General features: G+C 55.4%; 1 protein-coding gene and 1 long non-coding RNA gene across 2 annotated transcripts; both read left to right on the forward strand.

Annotated features, from left to right (window-relative positions):
* Nucleotides 1-29: 29 nt before the first annotated feature.
* INHBB (inhibin subunit beta B) lies at nt 30-5,800 on the forward strand. The gene is made up of 2 exons (XM_049616220.1): nt 30-529; nt 3,027-5,800. Exons 1-2 carry the CDS (start codon nt 82-84, stop codon nt 3,800-3,802), a joined length of 1,224 nt encoding a protein of 407 aa, XP_049472177.1. The 5' UTR covers nt 30-81; the 3' UTR covers nt 3,803-5,800.
* Nucleotides 5,801-8,023: 2,223 nt separating this feature from the next.
* LOC125911934 (uncharacterized) lies at nt 8,024-14,405 on the forward strand. Its single transcript, XR_007454512.1, has 2 exons — nt 8,024-8,603; nt 14,135-14,405. It is a non-coding gene; the product is annotated as an uncharacterized LOC125911934 (long non-coding RNA).
* The last annotated feature ends 790 nt before the right edge of the window (nt 14,406-15,195 follow it).

Below are 15,195 nucleotides of genomic sequence, written 5' to 3' on the forward strand. Positions count from 1 at the left end.
GCGCGCCGGGAGCCCGGAGCCCGGCCCTGCGCTCGGCTTGGCTCGCCTCGCGGCGGGCGCCCTCGTCGCCAGCGGCGCACCATGGACGGGCTGCCCGGTCGGGCGCTGGGGGCCGCCTGCCTCTTGCTGCTGGCGGCCGGCTGGTTGGGGCCCGAGGCCTGGGGCTCGCCCACGCCCCCGCCTTCGCCCGCCGCGCCGCCGCCGCCCCCGCCGCCCGGAGCCCCCGGCGGCTCGCAGGACACCTGCACGTCGTGCGGCGGCTTCCGGCGGCCAGAGGAGCTGGGCCGGGTGGACGGCGACTTCCTGGAGGCGGTGAAGCGACACATCTTGAGCCGCCTGCAGATGCGGGGCCGACCCAACATCACGCACGCCGTGCCCAAGGCCGCCATGGTCACGGCCCTGCGCAAGCTGCACGCGGGCAAGGTGCGCGAAGACGGCCGCGTGGAGATCCCGCACCTCGACGGCCACGCCAGCCCGGGCGCCGACGGCCAGGAGCGCGTCTCTGAGATCATCAGCTTCGCCGAGACAGGTGGGTCGGTCCCACGGGCGGCCAGCTGCGGCCCTCATTCCCCACCCTCTTCCACTCCCTTCTCCTTGCCCGTTCTGGCCGCCGCAGCCAGTGCACCTTGGGGGAAACGTGGACTCCCGGCCCTGCCGTTCGCCCCTGGCCCTGTGCACCCCGTCCTGGTTGCCGTCCTCCTCCCTCAGGCAGCGTACCCCTGCTCCCCCGTCCCCGCCGCTGAGCGCCTCGCCCTCCACCACTGCTCTGAAACCGGGCCCCAGCGCCTCTGGGCGCGCATCCCCCTCCCGGCAGATGCGTGCGGCCCTGGCTCCGCGGGCACTTGCTTGGTGATTGCTTAATGTTTTTGTTTCCCACGATCGGAGTGTAGGCTTAGCAGTGTGGTTGGAGATGTGTGTGCTTGTTGATATCCGTGGGCCGGAGAAGTAAGTGTGTGTGTGTGTGTGTGTGTGTGTGTGTGTGTGCGCGCGCGCGCGCCTGTGCCTGCGTGAGAGGCCCCGGGGCCGCTTCCATCGCCGGGCAGCGTGGGCTTGCCAGGATTGCTGAAGCCTCACTGGGGAGAGCTAGGCAACCTCTCTTCCGATTGTGTGGGCACCGGAATCGGGCGGAAGGCAGGCTTCTCAACAGGTCCCATCATTTACGCAGAGAAAGACGCGGCTTGGGGGCAGCCCCGTGCCTCTAGGCTTGCCTGGCAGCGGCAGCAGCCCCCTCACTTTAGAGCCGCAGAGTTGGTAGTTAACAAAGGGTAGGAGTCCTTTTGGGAATTTTCTTCCGGCCCTGGATTGCAAATTTCTACCACTAAATATAATAATAGAGAAAATCTTTCGGAACTTTAAAAGAAGAAGGAAAATGTGCCCGCGCGGAAATGCTGCAAGTGCTTTCCACTCCGCTGTCCTTTTCAGGACTTGAATGAGCCAGGCTGGCTTTTGTGCCTGGAGCTCAGCCCCATTTGTGCCGAGGGGACTGCGGAGAAGGTCGCAGAGGGGGAAGCCCTGGTGCGGGCTGGGCTGGGGTGGGCAGGGAGCTTGTGGGAGGGGGGAGCGGTTGTGTCACCAGGCTGAAAATGCCCCCCACTCTTCCAGGCAGCAGGCAGACGGTGCTGGTGCCGCCTGGGGATGAAAAGGGATGAAAAGTTTTGCATGGCCGAGTGTGGAGAAAAGCAGAGACAATCGGGCTGGTTTGTGCTTAGAAAGAAATGCATTGCCGTTTTAGCTGTCCGACCGAGTCAGGGAAAGCTCGACATGCAATTAGAGAGCTTGGATTAAAAGGTGCTTTGGGGCCCAGAGTAGAAATGTGATTCTGGAAGGTCGAGGAGGCCTTTTGGTCCCGGTGGCACAAAATGACAGCGGGGGCTGGTATATTTCTGGTCCGTTTCACGGAGCCAGCTCTTTGACTTATAAATAACAGATTCAGGTCACAGGCAGCTCGTCCAAGACCAGCTTTTAAGGCTGCACTTTCCCCCATTTCAAAGTCAGATGTCAGTGTTATTAGAGGAGCCAGGCGAAGCCTGAGGAGGGGGCTGCAGGGCGGTGGTAGGAGGTTTGATAAAACCAGCTATGGCCACACAGTTGCCTTATTTGTTCTTCTTGCCTAAAAAAAAAAAAAAAAAAAAAAAAAAGAGAGAGAGAGAGAAAGAAAGAAAAAGAAAAAGAAAAAAGTACAAATTGTCAGAAGAGTCACTGAAAAATGTAGGATGAGCGTGTGTAGTTGTATCTCGGTTGGCATGGTTTCTCTTCTTGTTGAGCTGAATTATGGAGGAAACTTAACAAGCCAGTTCCCCTTTTCCTCGGAGATTTTGAACGCGCCATTAACGGGGAGCCAGTGTCTCACGAAAGGAGTGGACCTCAAGTTTCAAGGCTGAAGGTCCTGTCCCTTGGAACCAGTCAGAAACGAGGGCTGCGCTTTGCAGCCTGCAAAGCACACGTTCCCGTGTCAGAAATCTGAGCAGAGCTCGCTTGTTTGCAGTGGAGGATCCACTGGGGGTTGGATCAGATCATGCTTAGGTAAACACTAGGAAGAGGCAGTAGGTGGCTCAGCTTGATTTTGCAATGCCCGGAGTTAACCAAAAAAAAAAAAAAAAAAAAAATTCTCTACTGAAACAACCCACCCCAAAATCCTCGGTGCGATCCTGGTTTTGTTTTCCAGATTTCACAGATACCCATAACAACTTGTTAAGATCTTGGCCTCTTGACAAGTTCCTCTGTTGAGCTTTGAGGCCTGACAGCCTGTCTCCAGGGAGCCCTGGCCTGGGAGAGGTGAGGCAGGATTTTATAGGCCCGGACCCTCCAGCTCCAAGTCGGTCCGGGTTTCTCAATGGAAAATGATTTTTCTCTGCCTCTCCCAGGTTCCAGTGAGAGGCCCTGGCCCCAGAAACTGTATTTCTGGTCAATAACGTTTTCCAGCTGCGTGGCAAGTTCACATTGCAGCATCAGGCAGCAGAGTGTCTTTCCGCGTTGCCTCGTGTTCTCCTTGAATTAACTTGGCCTGCTCTCCCACTTCTCCGCAGATGGCCTTGCCTCCTCCCGGGTCCGCCTGTACTTCTTCATCTCCAACGAAGGCAACCAGAACCTGTTTGTGGTGCAGGCCAGCCTGTGGCTTTACCTGAAGCTCCTGCCCTACGTCCTGGAGAAGGGCAGTCGGAGGAAGGTGCGGGTCAAGGTGTACTTCCAGGAGCAGGGTCACGGCGACCGGTGGAACGTGGTGGAGAAGAAGGTGGACCTCAAGCGCAGCGGCTGGCACACCTTCCCGCTCACCGAGGCCATCCAGTCGTTGTTCGAGCGGGGCGAGCGCCGGCTCAACCTGGACGTGCAGTGTGACGGCTGCCAGGAGCTGGCCGTGGTGCCGGTGTTCGTGGACCCCGGTGAGGAGTCGCACCGGCCCTTTGTGGTGGTGCAGGCGCGGCTGGGTGACAGCAGGCACCGCATCCGCAAGCGGGGCCTGGAGTGCGATGGCCGGACCAACCTCTGTTGCAGGCAACAGTTCTTCATCGACTTCCGCCTCATCGGCTGGAACGACTGGATCATCGCGCCCACCGGCTACTACGGGAACTACTGTGAGGGCAGCTGCCCGGCCTACCTGGCAGGGGTCCCCGGCTCCGCCTCCTCCTTCCACACGGCCGTGGTGAACCAGTACCGCATGCGGGGCCTGAACCCCGGCACGGTGAACTCCTGCTGTATCCCCACCAAGCTGAGCACCATGTCCATGCTCTACTTCGACGACGAGTACAACATCGTCAAGAGGGACGTGCCCAACATGATTGTGGAGGAGTGTGGCTGCGCCTGACCGCGGCGGGGCTGCGGCGGCGGGGCGCAAGGGCAGTCCCAGAGGGTCTCCTGCCAGCCCCTGTGGGCACCGGGGGCCCAGCCGGCTGAGCGCGGTCCTTCCGGTCCTCCCGTTGGGCTGCCCGGGAGGTGCCGGGGCGAGGCCTGAAATATTTTTCTACTACTTCATCGAGCAATCAGTCAAAGCCAGAGCAAGAACCCTCAACTGACATGAAATACTTTCAGATGCACACGTAGACACGCACAGCCAGACGCATCCTGCCACCCACACAGCAGCCTCCAGGATACCAGCAAATGGATGCGGTGACAAATGGCAGCTTAGCTACAAATGCCTGTCAGTCGGAGAGAATGGGGTGAACAGCCACCGTTCCCACCAGCTGGCCCGGCCACTCTGAATCGCGCCTTCCGAGCACACATAAAAGCACAAAGACAGAGACGCAGAGAGAGAGAGAGAGAGAGAGAGAGAGAGAGAGAGAACGAGAGAGAGCGCACGGGAGCCACAGACAGGAAAAGCAGATGCGGGGGTGGGGAGCGTGCGGACAGGCGGGAGGGCTGCGTGGCCCCCTTTGCTTGTGTGCAAAGCCTGCCATGCCTCAGCATCTCCTGGCTCAGACGTGTTGGCTTCCTTCCCTGCCTGGGATCCTTCATGCTGCAGGACCAGGGGGGCCTGTCTTTTCCCACCCTTGTGGAGAGAAAGAGGCCCAGAAAGGACACAACCTGCCAGAGACCGTGGAGCAGTGGCAATGACCGTTTGACTGTTGCTTGGGTCCCTGGCGTGACTTCTGTGTGTGTTTGTTTTGGGGTAGGGAGGGAGGGAGAGGAGGAGGGTCTTAATTTGATGCTTTAACTGATCACTAGCAGTTGACAGGTCATTCATTCCAGTTGTATAATTGAAAAGGGATTTTTTTTTTTTAACCAAGTATGACCTTTTAAGTTAAAATTTGAATTGTTTTACACGGGAAGAAAACTAAAAGTTGCAATCTGTGCCCTTCACTGGGGATGTTCCTCTAGGACTTATTGGGGAGGGGTGGAAATGACCCCCGAGGCAGGGGAATGAGCCCCGAGGAGGAAATGGTGCAGTGGAGGCATTCTGGAAATGCTGGTGTTGGGGGGTGGGGGTGCCTCCTCCCCCAGCGGGGTTGTGGGAGGGGAGCAGTTTAGCCGGTCTTGGAGAGATGGGGAAGGCTTTCAGCTGCTTTACAGAAGTTGCCCGTGTGGGTCCCGGCCACCAGGGCCGGCCATGGACGTGGCCCCAGCCTGCTCGCCTGCCCGCCTGCCCCTCCTAGCACTTGCCGACTTGCCTGAACGCACATGATATAGCACTTGCCCAACTGCGTGTGTCCAGAAGTGGCCCTTGGCATATCACTGAACTCGCTCACCCCCAGATGTCCAAGTGCCACGTGAACTATGCAATTTAAAGGGTTGACCCACACTAGACGAAACTGGACTCGTACGACTCTTTTTATATTTTTTATACTTGAAATGAAATCCTTTGCTTCTTTTTTAAGCGAATGATTGCTTTTAATGTTTGCACTGATTTAGTTGCATGATTAGTCAGAAACTGCCATTTGAAAAAAGAAGTTATTTTTATAGCAGCAAAAAAAAAAATACAGTTAAATGTATTATACATAATTTTGGAACCAAAGAGGCCAACAGATCAGTTTTAATTTTTATTAGATGGTGAGGCCATCTTCTGTGAGGTAGACGTTGTGAACAATCCCGTGAGTGGCCTGCCAACGTTTCAGGGTATAAATGGATTTTGTTTATTCAGTTTGATGTGTCTTTTCTATCTTCACACACCCAGAAGGTACAGTAAAAATGACTATGGTAGAATGCAGGTGTGCGTCCTTAATTCCCCACCTTTATGTTTATTTAATAAAGCTCCCCTTAGGTTCTGTTTCATAATAATTTAAAACCAAACAATTTTCCCATAGACTTGCTGTTAAAGTATTTTACATCTGTGTACAGTTTAAGAAAATAAAAGATCGAGTGCCACAGGCTTCCTGCCTGGTGTGGTGTGTGGGGCGGTGGGGTCCGGGCTGGAGGCGGTGGCGGGGAGGAGGGCGGCGGCCAGGCGTCCAGCTTTGACGCTGGTTGCCTCCGCGGCCCGCTCCCGGCGCTCTCTGAGTCCTTGCCACGAGCACGGATGTCAGTCGGAGAGGCCAGGAAAAATGGCAGAAGATCAACATGAAGGACAATTAGCAAATCCAGGAATTACACGTTTGTTTACCCTCCTTCTCCCGAGACTAATTATGTTTTACTAAAGGCGCATCTATTACCGCTTGAAAGTGCCAGTTTGAGCCCCCTTCCCTGGAAGGAAATGTAAAACCTGGAAGGTTGAAGTGCAGCTGACCTCCGTGCCCTGTATTTACTGATCTAGGTGACTGTAACCCAGAAGAGGCTAGGGCCTTGGGAACAGAAGGGTGAACAGAAAGGAGGCCGTGAGTATGCTAACTGTCCTTGCCTGTGGGGATTTGAACTGGAGTAGGTGGTGGTGGTGGTTTTAGTACTACTGACAGATGTCCAACTGCAATGGCAGGTCTGACTTGAGACACCCACAAAGTGCTGTTGTATGTCATGCTTTTTTGGGGAAGCGATTTCACCATTTTCCAAAGTCGGGAATCTGAGGTGCGGAAAGGTTCAGAGCTTGCCCGAGGTCAACACAGCTGGCACAGGCACCCTGGGCGCTTGAGCCCAGGTGCCGTGGCCGGGCCACCTGTTCTCTGGGAGGACGGCAGCCCTAAAGCCTCGCCTTCATCCGAGGCCCTGCAGAGCCATGGGGCTGGGCCTTGGTCTTTGGGTCACATGTGGTCTTCCCAGAAAATCTCAGGACAGTTGAGCAGGTGGGACCTTACAGATTGATTTAACCCCGTGAAGGTAACAGTGGGGAAACTGAGGGAGGCCCTGGGCAGCTGGAGGGACATATCTCGATTTACACAGCCATCTGGTAGCAGGAGGCAGCCTCTGGCCTCTTTTCCCATCCTTTGCCTATCCGAGAGAGCTACTGCTCCGCCGGCGTTTTGTCCTAAGGGGTGGATTTATTGATCTGCAAAGTCTACAGACGGTATACAAGTTAATAGGGGTGAAGAGGAAAATTTCATTAAAAAAGACCTGGCCTGGGCATTTGGGGTGTAAGTCAGGATCCAGCCGCTTCTCTGCTCTGCAGTGGGCTGCATCCACCTGCTGCTGGCTGCTCCAGGCCCTTGATCCAGCCCCTGCCCACCCCTGACCCAGGAACTTTCGCCGGCAGCCTCTAGGAGGGGCAGTGTAAGTCACCAGGGTCCCACACTGTTTGGATATTGAGCACCTCCTGGGACCCACCTCTGGGGCTGAGCTTTACAGGGTGGTCCCTGGATCCCACCATTAGTCCCAGGAAGGGTCTGGGACTCTGAGGTCATGAGGCCAGTGGGCTGGGAGATGGTCTCTTGAGTGGTACTCTGCTGCCCTTTGCAGGCATACGTGCCTGTGCGCTCCGGTCCCCCTGGGGCAACGGTAGTTGGCAATTACTTTTCCTGACAGGTGCCGTGGGGACAGGCATGCCTCCTCTGTCCCAGGGCTGAGTGTTCTTTCTCCAGTAGGGATGCACATCTTCCTTCCTGTGCTTCTGGGGCCAATTGGCTCCCCTGTTCCTTCTTCCTCATTCAGTCCTTAGTCCTTTTCTGCCTACTGCTTTTTCCCATTCTCTGCCCTTATCTTCCCAGTGGGCCTGGCCTGAGGGCCCCACCTCTCCCTGGCGATGCCCTTGGAACCCCACAGCGCAGGCCCAGAGAGCAAGCCTCCCACACCGCTCAGCAAGTCCAGCGCCTGTGACCCTGAGCCCTCCTGCGCTGCTTTAAGGTTCCTCTTCCTTCCCCCGTGTCCCTCTCTTCCTTCTTCCGGCCACCAGGCTGTTAGCCTCTCATAGGACAAATGGGTCACACGGGGCCAGCCAGAGCCAGAGGCTGCTTCCCTACCTGCCTCAAATGTCTCCACCCCCTATCCGCTGTGATTCGTGAGCTCCCGCTATGTCAGATTCATCCTTGGTGGACCTTCAGACGTGCCCTGAGTGCTCAGTGACCCAGTGGAGCCAAGTCTGGGGGTGCGGGGATGGGGAGGGCGCCGGGGTGAGGAGATCCCCTGTGCAGACGGCGCCACGCCTACCAGCCCTCTGTTCTCCCCTATTTCCCAGATGGGCACACTGAGGGTCCACTCAGCAGAGGCTCCGGGGTGTCCTATGTCTGTTTTCTCTCTCCGCCCTCTCAGTTTGGTTCAGGGTGGGGCACACGGTGGGTCCCCTGCGGCCCGGTCCAGTGTGGTGGCAGCACTGAGGAGGGCCCATTATGTGTCAGAGCTTTTGTGCCTGTTCCAGCTACTGGGTGTGGCACCACTGCCACCCGGTGCAAAGGCCAAGGGTCCCCACTCAGTGCAGACAAGGGTCTGGGAAGGGGACTCGGCAGCTTTTGCTCTGTGACTGGGCCCCTGCCCCACCTGGAACCCAGGCCTGCCCAGCACATGACTAGCATGCCCCCTGCAGACCCTGGGGATTCTTGCTGGGGACCCCACAAGGAGCCTGACAGATAATCCCTATACAGTAGCCTTGACCTCCTTCAAGGTCAGGGGTGGTGGGCATAGGCTGCCAGCAAGCCATGAAGACTGCTACAGGGAAAGAAAGCATGCCTGTGTGGGCAAAGAAGCAGAAAGCCAAGGCCCCTTCTTGCGGGCAGAGGCTCCAGGAGGAACCCGGCCCCTATTCAGCTTTCAACGGGATGTTTGACCAATTGATGTTACCCGTGGGCCTCGCACAAGGAGCTGAACCTGTGTAGGTGAGGCATGGGCGTGAGCTTGGGGTGTGTGGTTGGCTGTCTCTGAGGCTGTGTGGGCGAGCGTGTATATGCGTGGTTGAGCGTGAGACCATGTGGGGTTTGAGACTGCGACTGTGGAGTGTGGCAGCATGGTTGGTTGTGTGTATTTCGTGCCATTTTCATGTTTTCCTCGTCATGAGGCAATGCACCGGGCTGGTTATACGCTTTGTGATTGGGGTAGCTCTGTTTGTAAATGTGGCCTGTTGCTGGCCCCCCCCCCCGCCCCCTTGCAGCTGGAGACTAGATCATCCCCATGTTGGGCAGGTGCTGGGCGGGTTGGGCCAGGGGGCAGAGGCATGATTTCTGTGGCTCCTGTGGTTGCCCACGGTGTGGTGTCACAGCCCCTTCTGCCCTGCCCTGGCCACTCAATGCCTGGGGTGGGGGTGGGGGGGTCACCACTTTAAAAGTAGAATGGTACAATCTGGCCAGTCGTTTTCTGGGTATCTGTTCTTATGTGCTGGGGAATCAGCACGTAAGATCATCTCAGTTTGACAAAGACCTCGTGACAATCCGGGGTCAGAGTGGGAACAGGTATTATTATCCCCATTTTCCGGATGAGAAAATTAAGGCTGGGAAAGCCATTCGCTGATGGCTCAGCTCATAAGTGGCAGAGCTGGGATTTGCCCCCCAGGAGCTGTTTCCAAAGTAACCTATAGCCACTGGGCTGTCTAGGAGGAGGGGTAAGGGAAGACAGAGCTGTTCTGGGGCCTACCTGGAAGACAGGAGAGGCTGGGGCTCAGGGTTTTCTCTGCTCCCGCTCCTGCCTGAAAGTCCTGCCCAAGCCTGGCATATTAATGGCATCTGTGCGTTGAGATGTTCTCTCTGCCCATGGGGACTGCCATCCATGGTCCATCCCCACTCCCTCCGTGGCTATGTGGGTGAGATGGCTGCTGGGCCCAATTCTTGGAAAACAGATTATGAACAAAGCAGAGTTGGGGGGGTGTGGCCAGAAGCCGGCGGCCTTGCCTCTGGGTCCCGCAGTGGTGGAGAAGGCGGTTTGGACAATCTTCCATGAGCACAGTACCTCGGCCCCTGTGGATGGATGTGTATGTGCATGCATGTGTGTGTGTATGTGTGTGTATGTGTGTGTGTGTGAATCTGATAGACATCCCCACGGCCCAGGGAGCTCTGAGCCTCAAGGAAAGAGCCCTGGTTTTTAGGCTACCTGGGAGCCCTCATTTACCCACTAGGAGTCCCACCCTCAGCCTCAGGGGACATTCTGAAGGCAGTCTGGTTCTGTGTTGGGGCTTTGGGGCATCTTCTGGCTTCCCACAGGAACACAGTGAGGGAGGTAAGTCACTGCTGGTCACCCCCTCCACAGATGAGGTCACGGGGCCACTTCCCAGCTCCCTGGGTAGGTAAACACCCCACACTGGCTCTGGGACAGCTTCCTAACTTCCCTGCTATGGGCCAGGCCCCGAGGACCCCCTGTGGCTCCTTCCAGGCCACCTCCCTTCCCTTCCTGAGAGCAGGTTCAGTGACTCTTCTTAGCTCTAATAGCATGAGTGGCCTTGGCAGATCCCGGCCCTGGAGCTGCTCCCTGTCCTTCAGGTGCATTGATCCCTGGGGGCTGTGACACATCAGATCCATCACAGGTAAGGCGTACCTTTCTTTGGGGGATGGCCAGCAGTGGGAACCAGGAAGGGGCTGGCCCAGAGGGCCGAAGGCTGTGTCCTTCACCTATTTGGTGGTGGCAGCCACAGGCCAGCACTGCAGTTGGGGACCACAGATCTTGTTTTTGAAACGTACCCGTGGCGTTCTCCTACCCTTCCTGGGTAACGTTTTAAGGAAAACTTGGTGGTGGACCCTGTCACTCTCCTGTATAGAATTCTTCCAGGACCCCAAGGCCCTAGGAAGAAGTCTGGTGGCTAGTGGGCTCCCCAGGGCCCCGAGCCTGCCACTTACCACCTCCCCTCCCACCCTGGAGCCTGCAGTCCCCACCTTGCATTCCCCACCCAGGTTTCCTTCCTGTCTGCAGCTCCCCACCTTCACCTCTGTGCCTCCAAATGCCCTTTCTTTCCCCCTTTCTCCTCCTACTTGGGTAACTGTGCTTTACCCTTTGGGGCTCTGGAGTAGGAGTGCTGACTCCCAAGGCTTAGGAAGCTCCTCACGCAGATACAGTGACCTGTATCGTCACTGATTTGAGGCAGCAAGCCTGGACTCTAGGGGAGCTGGGGTCTGCCTTGTTCACCACTCCACCGTCCTGAGGCTGGGAAGGATTAATGCTCAACACACAATTGTTAAATAAAGGAACACACGCTCAGGGCGAGGGCTGACCCTGCTCACCCATTTCCCTGATGAAGCAACTGAGGCTAAGGGGACCAGCAGGACCCGGGGAGAGGCTCAAGCGGCTAAGACCAAAAGCTAACGCTTCTTCTGGCCGGACTGGCACTCCTGACCACGCCTTGGTTATTTTTCTCCCTTTTAAGAGCGCCCCGTGCCCCCGAGCACACAGATGACTCATGTGATAGCATTTCAAAAGCCTGCAATTTGCCCTGAGTGTTCAGGCCACATGAACTTCTGCTGTTGCCGTGGGCAAAGGCAATGTCCACCTGCCCGGGTGGCAACCAAGTGCCCAGGCTCCAGTAAAGTGTCCATGTTGGCTTCCTGGTTCCTCCCTGGGGCTCGTGGGACCCCGAAGAAGGCCCATCCCTCCCTGCCCTTGGACTTCCACTCCCGGGAAAGTGTGGTTTGCCACCCGAGGGTGTCTTATAAAAGCTCAGCTTTAATTAATCAATCACTGAGAGACGAATTGGTTAATGCGGGCCCGGCTCTCCCGTGGGTGACTGGCACGTGAATGAGTGTCAATTATTTCAGCATTAATAATTAATGCTCTCGGGGCGCCTGCGTGGCTCAGTCGGTTAAGCGTCCGACTTCAGCTCAGGTCATGATCTCGCAGTCCGTGAGTTCAAGCCCCACGTCGGGCTCTGTGCTGACAGCTCGGAGCCTGGAGCCTGTTTCAGATTCTGTGTCTCCCTCTCTCTGACCCTCCCCCATTCATGCTCTGTCTCTCCCTGTCTCAAAAAATAAATAAAACGTTAAAAAAAATTAAAAAAAAAATAATTAATGCTCCAAGCATGTTGAGAAGGCGTGGAAAGTGCACAGTCAGCTCCACAGGCCAGCCCATCACCCCCTGGGGTTCACCGTCTCCCCGCGGGGGTCTGAGCAAGGCCCTAGGGCAGAGTGTCCCCTTGGCTATTTCAGCGTGAGAAAAGTGCCTGGATGAGGGGTCAGGGGACTGGACTGTGGAGGCAGACCGTAAGCCTCACCAGGGCAGGGGCCCCGTCCGCTCGTGTACTGCTGAATCCGCAATGCCAGGACCACCACCCAGCACATAACAGGTGCTCAGTAAATCCCTGCTGGCTGACTGCCCTATCTGGGCACTGCCACTCAGTCATGCGATCTCAGGCAAGCTGTCTGCCCTCTCTAGCCTGCATTTTCCTCATTTGAAATTGGATTAGACGAGATGGTTCATTCATTCATTCATTTCCTGTAATTCCTTGGTTATTCATAAGTGCCTCTTATATGCCAGCACTAATGCTGTCTTCTTGAGGACAGTTACCTACAGCACCCACAGGCACCTGCCCTGGCCAGCAGCTGTTCCCTTGGGAGAGGCAAGGCCCCAGGGTTCTGGGATGGCAGTAGAGGGGCAGGTTATCCTGAACCAACTTCACATGAACTTCATGTGAACTTCAGCTCCCAAGCAGAGAGCAGGCATGCCCCTGACATCCACTTGCGGGATTATTCTATGGCCTTTGGTGGCTGGGGACACCATGGCTAAAGCCTGTCCTAAAGACAGGACAGAATATTGGCTTCACACAGTATTTTGCCTCTTTTGAGTACCAGGCTGAGATGGGGTCTTACCTAGTGCCCATCTAGAGTGGGCAGGGAGGGATGGCTGGTTGCGCCAGTCAAAACATGTGCTGGTTTGCTGTGGGAAAGGCTGGTGGTCTCCCCATGAGGGGGGGGCGGGGAAAGCTCTTGTTCTGTCTTCCGTGAGTCATGGGAAGGCAGGCCCCAAGATTTAGTGTTTTGGGAGATGGGGGGTAGGGCAGGTTGCTAAAAGCAGAAGATGTGTCAGAAGCTGATTAGATCATAGAACTGCAGAGAAGCCCATCCAACCTCTCCTTCTGCAGAGGGACAACTGAGGTGTAAAGAGGGTACAGACTTGCCTGAGGCCCCCAAGCTAATGGAGCTCCGCTTAGCACCCCAGACCCTTTCCCAGGGCTTGCTATGTGTGTGTGCACAGGGTGCAGGGTCTCTCCTAAGCAGATGTGATCCTCACCTGGCCTGTGATGTACAGGAATGTGCACATGGTTCCCAAAGGCAAGCGGTGAGGCTATGGGAGCACAAAGAGAGGCATTCCAGAGGAGGCAGGTCTTGGCCGCGTCACCTCCAGGCACCTTCCTGCAGGGTCCTCCCTGGACCCAGGGCTCCTCAGCTCCTGTGGTTTCCCAAGAGGGCACATAGGCCAGGGGCTAAAAGCTTCATAGACTGTGGTGAGGCTTTCCACACTCCAGCCCCACCCAGTCCTAGCTGTGTGCCCTAGGGCTAGTTACTTAACCTCTCTGTGTCTCAGTTCCCCTCATCATACAAGGAGGCTAATAATAGTGTCTACCACATAGGCTTATTGTGTGGAATAATGAGATAATAATAATAATAATAGCTACCACTGACTGAGTGCTCATAATGTGCCTAGAACTCTTCTAAACCCTTGATATATTTTCTCCCGACTAATCCGCCATAGCTCTAGGGAGTATCATTATTTCTATTACACAGGTGGAGAAGCTGGAGTGTAGGGGGCCTAAGTGACTTGCCCAGGGTCGCATAGTCTGATCGGGAAGATCCGAAATGAAATCTCAGGTCCCAGGACACGGGGCTCTGGCCTGTGGGGTCTGCACCCTGCCGGCCTTGTCTAGTTGGCTCATTCTGGGGAATGGGGCAAACTTCCCCTCTTCCCCTGCCTGCCTTAGGGCTTCGAGAGCCCAGGCCGGATGACCGTGACCCTCCTTCCAGGCCGAAGCTGAGATGGGTTCTGAGGTTGTTTTAGGAAATAGGAAGCAAGCACTCCCACACCATTTCCCCAGTAGTTCGTGGTATCTTATTCCCTATCTTTGGTCGCAAGGCTTCTCGAACTTCAGCAGATGCCCTCCGATTGCTGTGGCCATCAACAGGGGCGTGGAGCCAGGCATGGATTGGGACGCAATGCTAACAGATCCCGAGGGCCAATGCCTGCACAGCTCACTATTGAAGCCGTGCGTCAGGGAACCAGGTTCCCCGGGGCTGCCTGACCCTTGAGGAGAACTGGAGGAAGGTCCTGCCCTGTGGGTGGAACAGGGCCGCGTGCCCTCACAATGCCACCTTAATTCCAGAACAGGGGTTGGTAGATTGCAGCCAGCCAGCCAAATCCATAAGCTCTGAATGGTTTTTACATTTTAATTTAATGTAATTTATTTTTTAAAAAGTTTTTTGTATGTTTATTTATTTTTGAGGGAGAAACGGAGCATGAGCAGGGGAGGTGCAGAGAGAAGGAGCCACAGAATCCAAAGCTGTCAGCACAGAGCCCGACGCGGGGCTCGAACTCCTGGACAGCGAGATCATGACCTGAGCTGAAAGTTGGACGCTTAACCGAGTGAGCCACCCAGGAACTCCTGGTGTTTACATTTTTAAATGGCTGAAAAGAAATCAAAGGCAGAATAATGCATGACATGAAAATGGGAGATCCAAATTTAGTGCCTGTAAATAAAGTTTTATTGGAAGACAGCTACCTCGTTCATTTATATATTAGTTATGACAGAGACCCATATGGCCTGCAAAGCCTAAAATACTGAGCCTGACCCTTTACAGGAAAAGTTAGCCGACCACTGATAGAGACGCTTCTTTGGCTGGGCAGATGTCAGGAGGCCACTGTAGTGTCCCCTTCTCTCCTTCTTCTGGGAGCCCCTCCTGAGAGGCCACCACACCTCCAGGACCTTCCTAGTATTGATGCGGGCAGAAAAGGACACATGACTGTGGTCAAGACAGTCATAGTCAGCTGGATGCTGAAATTCACAGTGAGCGTGTCTGTCCTCAACATTTAGAATGAAGGGCCCTGGAGGGCTGAGGACTGTACTCTGATTTTTCAGAGCCCTCCTAATGACACGCGCCACAACGTGGGTGAGCCTGGAGGACGTTATGCGACGCGAAATGAGCCAGTCTCAGAAAGACAAATACCGTAGAACTCAACGTCGAGGAGGTACCTAGAATAGTCAGATTCCTAGAGTCGAAGTCATGGAGGCAGAAAGAAGGGTGGGTGCCGGGGCCTGGGAGCTGAGGAATGGGGAGTTAGCGTTTAATGGGTAGAGTTTCAGTGGGAAGATGAAAAAGCTCTGGGGATTGATGGTGGGGACGGTTGCACAGCAATGCGAATCCACTTAATGCCACTGAGCTGTACATTTACAAATGGTTAAGGTGGTAAATTTTATGTTACATGTATTTTACAATTACATTTTTTTTAAATTAAAAAAAAAACCCAACAAATCCCTGTGGGCAGCCTCGTTTATGGCCTCCTTGG

The sequence above is a fragment of the Panthera uncia genome (genome assembly GCF_023721935.1).
Source record: "Panthera uncia isolate 11264 chromosome C1 unlocalized genomic scaffold, Puncia_PCG_1.0 HiC_scaffold_3, whole genome shotgun sequence".
Classification (NCBI taxonomy): Eukaryota; Metazoa; Chordata; class Mammalia; order Carnivora; family Felidae; genus Panthera; species Panthera uncia.